The 13,275-nt window shown below is 35.4% G+C and overlaps 1 protein-coding gene across 1 annotated transcript in view; it reads right to left on the bottom strand.

Annotated features, from left to right (window-relative positions):
* The window catches only part of LOC101252426 (uncharacterized), a 29,281-nt gene extending 16,185 nt beyond the window's left edge, over window positions 1–13,096 (bottom strand). The window contains exons 1-7 of the mRNA XM_004229105.5: window positions 12,582–13,096; window positions 10,687–10,818; window positions 9,577–9,648; window positions 7,781–7,851; window positions 7,120–7,219; window positions 6,928–7,026; window positions 340–466 (exon numbers count right to left, since the gene is read on the bottom strand). Of these exons, the coding sequence (XP_004229153.1) occupies window positions 340–466; window positions 6,928–7,026; window positions 7,120–7,219; window positions 7,781–7,851; window positions 9,577–9,648; window positions 10,687–10,818; window positions 12,582–12,740 (760 nt within the window). The 5' untranslated portion in view covers window positions 12,741–13,096. The remainder of the gene's footprint in view (window positions 1–339; window positions 467–6,927; window positions 7,027–7,119; window positions 7,220–7,780; window positions 7,852–9,576; window positions 9,649–10,686; window positions 10,819–12,581) is intronic.
* Window positions 13,097–13,275: the final 179 nt, after the last annotated feature.

Below are 13,275 nucleotides of genomic sequence, written 5' to 3'. Positions count from 1 at the left end.
TTTTCCTTGTCCTTCCCCAGCACTTTCAAGTACCAACATTTTAGGAGCTCAGTAGTTGTCCTAGGCATTGTCCAGCTAACCTCCCCCCCCCCCTTTCCAAAACACACCCACACAACACCCCATAATATTCAGAATGAAATGCCAGACATGTGTGGTGAAAGTGCAGTGAATGAAAAGATGGCATAATCTCTTCCCTGTAAAGTGCCAAGATAGTATCCACTGAATGCTATCAATGAAATTACTTACTTCATAAAAAAAAATTCTAAGGGCAGGAAATATTTGTAAAAATTTAACATGAAGGGAAATGTCAGGTCTGACATGAGAGAAAATAAGAATTACCAGAAGCTCCAATACGATTAAGGTACACTAATGTAGCAATCACCATTCCTGTTGTTGTTCTCCCACGTCCCATTTGGCAATTAAAAATAATCTGGGTGTTCACATCAGCTTGGGAAACTCTATGAACCTAAAGATCAAAAGGAGACAGAAAAACAAAAGGAATAAGACAAAACCAAATGTTCAAATCAATCAGGGAAATGATTTAGTAGAGAACCTCTACACTTTTTAACAGAAATATTTAGATAAACAAAAGAACAATTTTAAGAGCATAAATGTGGTCATAAACACATGGCTGCCATCCATTATAGACTAGTCACTTGAAAAGGAAAAAAGTTAACAAACACATCCCGTCAATATATGCAAAGAGGTTCGCTTCACGAGTCAAGACAGTTGCTATATCATAAGAGAAACGTACAGGTTTCGCAAAGAAGTCCACTTGACGAGTCAAGTAAGTTGCTATATTATAACAGAAATGTGAAGGTTTAATTTTAAGGGATAACGAAAACGCTAGCTCCCTCCCTCCAGTTACACAAAATTAAAGGCATTCTAGCTTTAAACAACATTACATTCCTTTCTTTTTTTTTATTGTTGAAAACGGAAAACAAGAATTCATTAAATCCCTTCTTGTTTTAATTTGCAATCTAGAAACCTTCCCTCACTAGTTTTACTGAAAATTAAACCCAAAAGTGGTCCTGTCATTTGGAATTTGTAATAAACTGCTCAATTGCCATCACCATATGCTAATTAGTTTTAGTAATTATCTCTTGGGCAGATTACCATAATCACCCTCCCAAGGATATACTGAAGATATACATTGTGACATAGCCGCAAGGTTACGGTGGGATTTATGTGGTTTGGCATCCCAAGGGTGATGCCAAGAACTGTAAAAGATTTGATATCCCTCTGGAAGAGTGAGAGAAGGAGAGATGAAAAGTGTGGAATGTCTCTCCACTCGTATTGATGTGGGTTGTTTGGAGAGAGTAACAGAAGAGTTTTTTTGAAACTGAGTAACAGAAGAGTTTTTGAAGGGGTAAAGATGAGTTTTACATAATTACGGAGTAGCCTCTGATCCCTTATTTTGTTTTGGTGCACCCAGGTAGTCACTCGTTGTATAGAAGATAGAGTGACAGTTGTAGTGAATCATATTTTTTTGTAGTTTCTCTACTTTTTGGTATACCCCTTGTACGTGGCCGGGCCATATGTTTCTGGCCTTGTTATTAATGAAAATACTTTTACTTGATAGAAGAAAAAAAATATACAAAAGGAGAAATACTTGACTATTGCTTAATCAGCAGTGAGGTAGATGTGGAGTCAACAACGAGAGTTAGAACTTTAACTTCAGCTAGAATCTTTGATGATTAGAAGGTGGAGGAAGAACATGACTTCTAAATAGTACTTCATCCGTCCCAATTTAAGTGAGTTAGTTTGACTTGGCACAGAGTTTAAGAAAGAAATAAAGACTTTTAAAACTTGAGGTCTAAGATAAGTCAAAAATATTTGTGTAGCTGTAAATTATTTACTAAGGTAAAATGGACATTTATAAGTTAAATTATCTCAAAATATAGAAATATATCATTCTTTGTGGGACTAACTAAAGAGGAAATTAAGTGATATAAATAGAGACCGGGGAGTAATATTTATGCTATGACGATCCTGCAAGCGGGTTACATTCCTCGAATTGTGAGGGAATTCCACCAGGTTAGATCTTTGTCATGTTTTATCAATTTTGAAACTCAAAGACTTTACCTTATGCAGTTGTATGGGCAAAAAAGGCACCTAGAAAATTTGCATTGTAAGGACAACTTCTGGCGAGGAATATTAAGGAGATTCATAAAATTTGAATATATGACCCTAAGGCAATTTTTTACTATCTTTGCCACTACAAAGGGATCCAAAAGTTAATATATCTACATAGGGTAAAAAAATTGACGTATTTGCACGGTACTACTTTCCAATAAAGGGGATTCAATCGAACCCCTTTCCTTGGTTGTGGCTCCCCACTACTTTTGAGAAGTCGATCTCACTGGCAAAAATCTCAAAAAAAGAAGCAAATTATATGGTTAATTGGTGCTTTGTATTGAGGGGCTGAAAGGAGGGTGATCACCTACATTCACACTATAAGTTCCTTCTAATGTGTAGTGACGTTCAAAATGATGGAAATCAACTCAGTAATGCCAAATATAGTATAACATTTGAAATGCTAGAGAATGTGAAGGGGCGGGGAAATAAGTTACTCAGACTCTGGTGTAGGGGAGCGATATGGGTGTAAATCTAGAGGTCCGATCCTTCCTGATCTAAATTTTAAGATCCGCGGGTATGGATCAAGGTACGAATATGGATGCGGAAATTTGGCCAAAAATAATTTAAATATCTAAAACCAGATTTATATAAATAAATTATGAGACATCATGTGGAACAAGGTATTCTAGGGAGAAAATAATGATCAAGAGGAGAACCACAAAGGAAGATATAAGGAAAAGGATTTGCATAGAAATTTCTATATACAAGGTATTTCATTTTCCTCAATTTCACCTTAGCTTTTGATTTGGTTACAACAATCATTGTATCAATCCCAAATTTCTCCGTTTATTTTGGTCAATGTACCCAAAATTGGTTGACCAAATCCAATCGATCACACTCACACCTACAACCACGTCGAGGGTGTGGGTGGCATCAAAAATGAAGAGTCCGAGCAACTTGTCAGGGAGAACGGAGAATATACTAACAGAGTTTTTGAAGGACAAGAAAATTCATTGATGCAAATGAAGGAACATTTTGCTATTCTAAGTATACTTTTAAAGAATTCATCATATTCTCTATTGTGTAGATGATTGTGTGAGTTTCTTGATTCAATTCTTTAGAACAGCCTTAGTTTGTATAGAGCATGTATATAGGGTTCTCCCCTTTGTTAAGACAAACTAACTACTTGCAAAATTAAATTGAATTTAGCGCAGAAAGAGATGTATCGTACCCCTAATTTTATCTTCATAGTAAAGTACAAATAGCTGATTTTCTACTTATAGCTATTTTTCTAAGCCAAAACTAGAAGATATGAATAAGTTGGAGGAATGTGAACCATGTATGCTTTTAAAAGCAACAATAAAGGAAGAAGAATATCTCTATACTATATCTGTCCTTTTATTAATAAATGTAAGATTTGGTATTAAATGATGGAAAACTCGACCTACAAGGTGTATACAATAAGATAATTAGGACTTACACAACCACGTGTTTTTCTACAAATAGAAACTAGTCATCATTACAAATTGGAATAGGATGCTCCAAAAAACGTACAAAGGTCAACAAATCTTCCACTAATATCTAAATTAGAGTTTATTTTTTCAAGACCTCGTCTGTTCCTCTCATTCAATATTGTCCACATGAGTGCTTTAGGAGTTGCATCACGTTCTTTTTTCTATCCCTTTGTACTTCCATCCGCGAAGCAGCACTCTAATGATTGTTGGCCTAATCCAACAAATTACAAACATATGTATGCCATGGGACAATGAGCAATAAAGATACATATCTTCCCTAGCAATCTTGCACATAAAACAGTTACGTGTCCTAAAAATCAACTTTGGATGAAGAACCTCTCTCTTCAGTTACGAAACCAAACTAAGTTTCCATTGACTTGGTGAAACATTTTTTTTTAACTGGTACGGTTGTCTTCTTTAGCATTAAGGACATGTTGCCCACCTCCGGAAAGCAAATAGCAGCAATTACAAGTTCCTGTTAACTCCACTATCTGATCTATAATATATCTACTATGCACAATTGTTTACACCAAAAAAGTAAAGATATGATGTAATTCCATTTTTTACTTTATGAATGGAAATGGACCTGTCATCAAAGCATCAACCATTTCTTTCCAACCAGACTGACCATCATATACATGATGGAACTAATCTCCACCATCTCTTCTACTCCGCCTTCTTTTATGAAGTAAATAATTTCATTGATGGCATGCCGCATATGAATGCATAATAGTTATAGAAGTAGAGTAGCAAAAAAAGAACCTATCAGCTCCCGTATATATCTAGTCGAGAGCCGGTGAGATGATAAAATTCAAGAAGTTAACATGGAAATTTATTGGGGACATATACTCAACTGTTCATTAACATAAGACAACTAGCTCTAAGATATTGACAAGTAGTTGACATTCCAACCCTCAGGATCAACCGCAACTTTCGAAACTCGACTATAATGGGTCCATCTCTTTACCTTTTTGCATTTAAATATCAGGGTTTGTTCAAATGATACGGGGCTTAAACTTGTGTTTAGGTCACAAGTCCCTCAACCTTTGAATTAAACCTCAGAGACTATTCATATTGACCGATTTCTGTCGTAATATTTGGAATACAGAAAGACGATAGCTAGATAGTAAAATACAATAACTCACAAAATTTGATTGATTGCAGAAGATAAAAGTTTTTTGAAAACTCTTCTGGTCTAATTTTCACGATTCGACCATCCAAATCAACTTAAGACAACTATGTTCCGTTGGAGAGAAATGGTTGGGGATGGATTAGGTTTTGCATAAGTACAGTTATATTCTCTATTATTGTGAATGGTGAACAAGTTGGACTCTTCCCATCATGAAGGAGATTGAGACAGGGAGACCCCTTATCTCCCTTTTTTTATTTTGGCAATGGAAGGATTTGACAGTATGATAAAAGTAGCATTACAAAACAATTGGATCAGAGGCTCCCAAATAGGAGGTGATAGAGAGAAAACTAAGGAGATTTGTCATATGCTTTATGCTGGTGATACAACTCTTTTTTGCAAACCTATCGAAGAATCAATAAAATACATCAGATTGATACTTCTGTTATTTGAGGCCACTTCAGGTTTCAAAATAAATTGGGGGAAAAGCAATTTGTTTCCAATGAAGGAAGTGCTCAATTTACATAGTTAGACAGAGACCTTCATAAAAAAAGACATAGTTAGACAGAGATACCGGGTTGCAGTGTGTAACACTTGCCTACAAGTTTATTTGGGCATGTCACCAGGCAACAAACATAAAGAGGCAATGAAATGGGATGGCATAGTAGAGAAGGCAGAAAACAAATTGACGAGGTGGAAGACTCAATACTAATCTCTGGAAGGAAGACTGAACCTCATACAGCCTTGGTGTTGCGTCCTTGTTTCCTTTACCTTCTAAGGTTCTGAAGAAGTCCGACAAACTTAGAAGGGATCTTTTATTGCATGGTTGCAAAGACAATAAGGGATATAATCTGGTGAAATGGTATACAACTTTGAATAGTAGACATTTGGGAGGGGAATGGGCATCAGAAACCTCAAGAGACAGAACAATAGTCTCTTGATGAAATGGCTATGGATGTATAATGATGGAGGCCAAGCTTTATGGAATGATGTTAATCAAATGCACATATGGTGAGCTTAACCCTTGGATGAGTAATGCCAGCAATAACCCCTATGGTGTTGGGGCGTGAAGAACAATCAGAGATCTTTGGCCTACACTACCAGGAATATGATTATTAAAGTGGGGGATGGTAGAGAAACAGAGTTTTGGAAAGATGCATGGAACAACCAGACCTTTGAAGGAGGAATATCATGATTTATTCAGAAGATGCAACAATCCTGAGGCAACTGTCTATGAGTGTTGGACTGCTCAGGGGTTAAATTTATCTTTTAAAAGGCATTTGAATGATTGGGAAGTAAATGGGTTGACCAGTATGCTATATGAACTAGAGGGATTCACAGGTCCTTCCTCGGTTGCAGACTCTCTAAGATGGAAACATAGCAAGGATAGAAATTTTTCACTTAAAAGGGCTTACGAAATAGGCAATGCACAACAAAACAGAAACCAACAATTGTTGTGAAACAGTGTTTGGAAGAACATAGCACCAAGTAATATACTTAGATAGTTGGTAGTCAGAAGCGCTTGCTTGACATAGATAATTCTGCAGAAAAAGGGGCTAATTACTGTTTCCAGATGTCAACTATGTGGGGAAACAGAGGACACCAACAACCGTCTTTTTTCTGCATTGTAAATGCACAGCACAGCTATGGGTTTTATTTTTTACACTCACAAACACAAAATGGACCTTGAGCACACTGCAGATTTATTGAGTTGCTAGATTAGAAGAGGAGACATCAAGAGCCAAAAGAGATGATGGAGAATCATCCCAAACTGTATGTGGTGGCCTGTATGGAGGGAGAGAAATAGCAGAATCTTTGAAGATACATCTAATTCCATTCACAAAGTTAAATGGAATTGTGTTATATTTATTTATTTATTTGGTGTAAAGAGAGAAATAGGGTTCAGAACTTGTAGATCAGTTAGGCTCTCTGTGAGTAATCTCTTTTTTTATTTATCTTCCTTGCTCCCTTTATGAAGGTTGACAACATATCCTTAATGTTGAGGAATACAATCTTTACCAGTTTCCAAAAAAAAATATATATATGTATATATATCGATGCATGAAGTATTCAGCATAACCTCTGACCAAGAATAATAAAAACTTCAGAAAAGGAACCTCCAATACCTTCATAATGACAAGCAAGGTATCTTTGACATAAAAGTGGGAATCAAAAGCAAAGACAAATAAAGATATATATACTCACAAGAATATCAAAATCCAGCTCTTTAGGTGATTTTTCGTCGGTAATAGGAACACGTTCGTATTCAACCAGGTACTCTTTTGTTTGCAGCTCCTCGTACACCTAACTTAGGAGAGATGTTCAAAATGAAAATGAGCATTCAATACAAACTTCTCTGACTCCAACTTCAACAAAGCTTTTGTAAACTCATGAAACCTGTAAGGGTGTTTTCACAGAATCATATGTTACTGGTTCCCATTGATCCACCATCTGACCATCAGGAAGCTCGTCAGTTACAAGGATCTTATTTCCGTATCTGTTGTTTATCAAATAGAAAATTTCAGATAAAATGTTGATCGCGTGAGCATCATAACATTTAGGGGTCTTTTGGTAGAGTGTATTAGGAAAAATAATGCATGTAATAGCTTTGTGTGTTAGTACCTTGTTTGGTACTATTTATCAACCTATGTATAACTAGCGCTTGCATTAGTTATTCACTCTATTGTGTATTAAGGTGTGCATTGCTAATACCATAGATTTCTAGGTATTAGCAAGCAGTGGTTTTAATGCATGCATTAAAATGATAAAAGACCCAATTGTCCCTCAAAACCTTTTTACATCTTTTCCACCATAAAGTGAAGGTATCTTTGTAAATAATTCTTTTATCGCAATACATATTATTTTTAATGTATCAAACCAAACAATGCATTAAAACAATCTATGTATAATTAATGCAAGAATAACTAATACATGTATTACTGATGCAAGCATTACTAATACACTCTATTTAGCATTATTTTATACACTCTACCAAACAACCCCTTAGTGAAAACCCTAAGATATTCGTTCACGAACAATAAATAGAGCAAACAACTACCTTGCAGCTTCTTGCAGAACATCATCTTTCAAACGATCCTCCATTTCCTCCACTCTTGTCCTGTTAATTCCCTGTTTAATATAAAATCTAAGTTCATATCAAGAAGAACATCAACAGATATATTAGGAAAATATCTGAAAGTAAAAAACTTGCATTAGAACCTTACAAATGCCAGATAAAGAAAAGTTGCAAGTTTACACAAGATGAGGGTGGAAACCAATATGCATTGCCAGAAGAATGATTTTACCAATAATAAGAAGCACTAGGATCATTCATTCTTTTTGAAACTTGAATTCTTTTAGGCACTTGAGGAAAATGAGATCTCACATGCTTGAAGTATAACAGTGAAGCAAAAACAAGGAATCTCTCTCGTGATGATTTGGTCCAGAGAGTAGGTCTTCAAATGAACGAGGATGAAATATCCAAACAGGAAGAGATCTTTAGGTGGAAAAGATCAACGAAGCATTTGGCTATGATCGGGAGATAGAAGCTAGAGGTTTCAAGTCCCCTAATAAAATTTTGATGTGCAAACCTTTATGAAGGTTCAACACGGAGGACAATTCTCTTAGGAGGAATGTTAAAAGAATCTAATATGGCTTGCTTAAGCCCCTGCACTACTAAAGCCAATCCTCCACCTCTTGGTCTTAGTGTGAGCAAACATATCAAAGAATAGAGAACATTGGTGCTTTTTTCTGGGAACATTCTTCCAGGCACGTGGGGAAGTAGAAAGGTTAATCTTTGCCAAGATTCTTCGCTTGGTAACCCAAGTATTAAGGGCCATTACTATCCTAATAAGGTAAAATAGCTTGTCTGTAAATCCTGTATATTTTTAAAATATGTTCATGTTTATATTACTAACTTTTTATAAATCTCTGAAAGGAAGAATTCCCAGCAAGTGCTAGACAGAAGTCCTACAACCAATGCTGCATTGAGAACAAAAAGTACAAGAAAATGCCAATAAATATATCTTATAATATCTCATTGATGCCATGATCAGAAGTGTTTAACTTGTTAGTGTGGATACGTGGTGACATTATTTTGATAAATCCTGACAGGTGTATGGGTCCAAGCGTGCCAAGGAAGGTGTGTTTTTTCACTTGGCTATCTACTAGAGGGGTGATTTTAATAGCGGAAAATCTTAAAAAGCAGAAGGTTGTCTGCTTAAGTTAATTTTACCTGTGCAAGAACGCGGACAAGGACCTTCTTCTACATTGCCAGCTTACCATGAGATTATGGTGGGATATGTTCAAGTGGATTTGCTTTGTACTCCTAGGGCAATGTCAAGTACTATGAAAGATTTGTTGTTCAGTTGGAAAAGTGTGAGGATTAGAAAATGAAGGACTTGGAATGTGGTTCCACTTGCGTTAATGTGGGTGGTATGAAGAGAGAAATAGGAGCACCTTTGAAGGAGTAGAGTTGAGTTTCTCCAATCAACTCCCTTATAGATCAAATTATTTCGTGGATTGGATTTCACTTGACTGTCTACGGTTCCATTGCGTGTGCTCGGGGTAGAAGTTTTGTATAAATGTATCGCCATTTAAAAGAAAGCTCCTTGTTGCACAGATGATTAGGTGGAGTTTGTAGAAAATCATATTTTGTAGATTCTTTACCTTTTGGTATATCCATTGTATACAGCCAGTTTGGTCATGAATAAGAATGAAAACACTTTTACTTGATCAAAAAAAAAATTCCTGAGAAGTGTGCAATATCCTAATGCCACAGAATCAACATGAGCATTTGATAAAATAAAATATTCAATATGTCAAAATGAAAAATCAATTGTAACCATGACGCACCGTATATTCGAGATTTGAGAAGGGCCTTTCTACTTCACGCAAGACAAACGGGCGTCCATTAATATATAGCACCTGTTCCATGATTAGAAAAGAAGCAATCATGATAAAGTTTTCAGGAATCGAAATATTGCAGCATCTTTGATCAAAAAGTTTATGTCCAGAAAGAAACACTAACACCACTATACATGTTTTATCTAGTTACGCCATTCGAGAGATAGAGCATACTGCATCCAAATGCATATACCAAAGCTCAACTTCAATCAGTTTCAAATTTTTCCTTCTCTATATGCTCGCTCATTCAAATACTTACAGATGTTTGCACCTTCAAATACTTCATGAAGATGGATATCAATAGTAGAATCTTAGGTAATTGATCATAGAACTTGACTTCACACAATTTCATGGCAAATAAGTTTGCATTCCCTTTTTTTGTTGAGAATGGTAAAAAGTAGTTTGCTATTATCTAAGCAAGTTCATTTAAAACAAAAAATACAAGAGCTATCTAAAGATAGGCAATAGCACTTATTTTAATAATGATGCAACCCAATGTATGAAAGAGAAACAACTGCAGATTAGAGAAGTGTATACTATTTTGAATGAAAGCCTGTATACAAGGAAAGTCTTCCATCAAACTTGCCCCAAAAAAATAGAAAAACAGAAACAAAAAGAAGGAAAGGGTGAGAGAGAGACAGAGACAGACAGACAGAAAGATGCTGGTCTTTTGTTTGATAAAAGACAATGCAATAAAATATGTGCACTCGAAGGTTCAATGAGCAACAAAAAGAAATTTTTTTCTTTGACACTGCAACAATTTTTATTTTTTTTGCAACAAAAAGAAAATTTGGATCATGAAACTATGTTGTATGATGTATGAATGGCAAATAATGAGATTTAAAGGTGCAACACAACATGCAAACATTGTCTATAAGATTATTCTATATGTTTAATTCATAAAAAGAATTTATTAGAAGTCCTAGAAATTTCTTTACCAAACTATACTGCAGTTATTAATGAAATAATGACCACTTATAAGAAAGTAATAAAATAAAACAGAAGTTCAGAAGCAATTCAATGAAATGCAGATGCAAAAATGTAATGAAGTACTATTACCGGTTCCTCGCGAAGATTAATCCAGAGAATGTGAGTCTTCTTCCCACTCAATTGAGTTCCAATATGGTCGAGAACATTTTGGATACCTTCAACTGTTGGAATAGCAACACCATGAACATGCAAAGAGGCAGCCTAATGCAAATTCTTTAGTTAGGGAGTGCAAAATATTTAAACGGCAAAACATAATCATGAACCTGCAACCCTCGTCACTAATATATATTTCAAGGATTTAAATTTGTATAAATGAATTGTCCATTGATATGGATGATCAGCTAAACAACATATGCAATCATCACAAAATCATTGTAAAACAAGAGACCATCTATGCATGTACTTTTAGTACAATTATAAGGACCAAATTTAAGTAAACCTGACATCTTTACTCCATGAAAAAAATTGCACATCTCATATCAGGCATGTAAAAATGAAATCACCTAGATTGAAGGTCACCGAGAAGTATGCCCCTTTAAATAGCCAAGTATATCTCTCCAACATAGCCCTTCCAAGAGCTATATGATATAAACCATAGCAAATGCTAGAAATCAATGCCCATGAGCATACCAGTTGATTTGACCGCCCAACAACAACAACGCTGCATAATGTGGATTAACTATAGCTTAAACAAGTCGAGATCAGTATGAAGTTCCATGGACCTAATATATCGTTATATTTCAGACCATACATTACATATTGTTCCTCAGTACTGCAACTATCAGTCATTTCATTGTCGCAATACAGAAATTTTCTTCCAAATATGAGTCCTGCATGATACATTTTCTACGTGTTCCTAAAGTTAAATAGAATATAATAACATAAATTCCATTTGAGACGGTATATTCTGAATTCTCCAGAAGCTCCTCTATTCCTCCCAGCCATAAGGGTCTATATCACCTTTAATCCTCTTCCATTAGCTTATCCCCTCCAACTACAGAATGTTTCTTCAAGAAATTATGCACAATGCAGCTAATAGATCACAGACCACAATCTTGAGTCCACTAAGCATAGTAAATTCACTTAAAAGAAGTAGTACATTTCATTTGTAATGAATGTTCCTGTAATGAGCTTGCTGGCTTCCACAACATTAACCTAAAAATAGTGGAATTCTAGACATTCAACTTCAGCATGAGAGACAGGACTTTCAAGACACTTAACACTTGCTTTCAGGGAGCAGGAGATGATTCTGATATACAATCTTTATCCTATCAAAAGAGAGAGAACTAAAAAGGCATCTAAAGAAGGGAAGTAAATATCTAGCATTATTTAACTCCTAAATTTCGACTTTCTAATATCCTTTACTATTTATTTGATGAACAGGAGAATGACGTACACTTCTTTCAACCAACACAGCTAACCAAGAAAAAACGAACAAGATAAAAAGTAGTAAATAAACAAGCTGAATGATTAGCTTTATTGTTAACTTTTACATGTGAAATTAAGTACTGGTAAGTAGTCACTGTATTAAATCAGAAATCTGGCACTAAGTTAATACCAAAGAACTGAAACTTGGAACAATTCTATAAAAAGCAAAAGAGAGAAGATTACACCAATACAAAATCCTATAAAGTCAAGCAGACATAATTCATCTTTAACACCATTTAGGTTACACTAAAATACAAAAACCATAAAGCAAGAATATTTAATCTTCTGTATACACGTATAATTACGCAAAATTGCACCTTCACCCAATCTTACAATGATTCATCAACCACCCAAAATGCCCCAGGTGAAACCACTGTAGAAGTTAGGGGTTCAGTTAATCAAAAGAGATGTGTTTTAGATAGCTATGATCGACAAAATGTACCCAAAAACAATTTGGCTGGATACAGAGTTTGACTTGGGCGTTACATAAAGAAAATGTTATTGAAGTAAAAACGAATGTAGCAATTCAAGCTTACCTTTCGATAATTGGGAGCACCATCGATATGAGGAGACAATCGTTTATTCTGACATCCAGGAAAATGATCACTCTTTAAAATAGTCTTCTTCCCCAAAACCGATCCATCTCTCTGTTTCATCACTTGCTCTGGTTCCTTCGGTATCGACATGGATCGCATAATCACGGAAACCCTTTTCACCCTTTACCCAAATACACCGATTACAATCAAAATTGAAAACGAAATTGCGTCAGTCTCAGTACCTAGTACTAGTAGTAACAAACTCAAATCCCGATAGACTGACTGACACAAGTAGAAACTTGAAGATTGATTGGGTCAGTGGTTTTAGTGAAGATGAAAACACAAACCGCAGACGGATCTTGTGGAAGAGGAAGGATTGGTGGAAAATGTAAGTAGAAGTTGAAGTAGCAGTAGTGATTTTATCCATCTGTATATTGAAGGACCTTAACCAATAAGGGTGAGTTTAGTGCCATCTCTGCTTTTACGTTACGCGCAAAATATGACTCAAAAGTTTCAGTTTTGGTTCTTTATTTTGAGGGAATAATGCAATTTAGTCCCCACCGTCCACCGTTTCATTGGCCTAAAAAAAACAAAAAGGAAATTACTACACACCTAAACAAGGGGTTGTTAGGTATCCGGTTGGCTCGTTTGGTACGAGAGATAAAATACAAATTTAATTAATGATGTTATTATT

This window comes from Solanum lycopersicum, chromosome 1, assembly GCF_036512215.1.
Source record: "Solanum lycopersicum chromosome 1, SLM_r2.1".
NCBI classification, from domain to species: domain Eukaryota; kingdom Viridiplantae; phylum Streptophyta; class Magnoliopsida; order Solanales; family Solanaceae; genus Solanum; species Solanum lycopersicum.
This window is presented reverse-complemented; position numbering and strand designations above follow the sequence as displayed.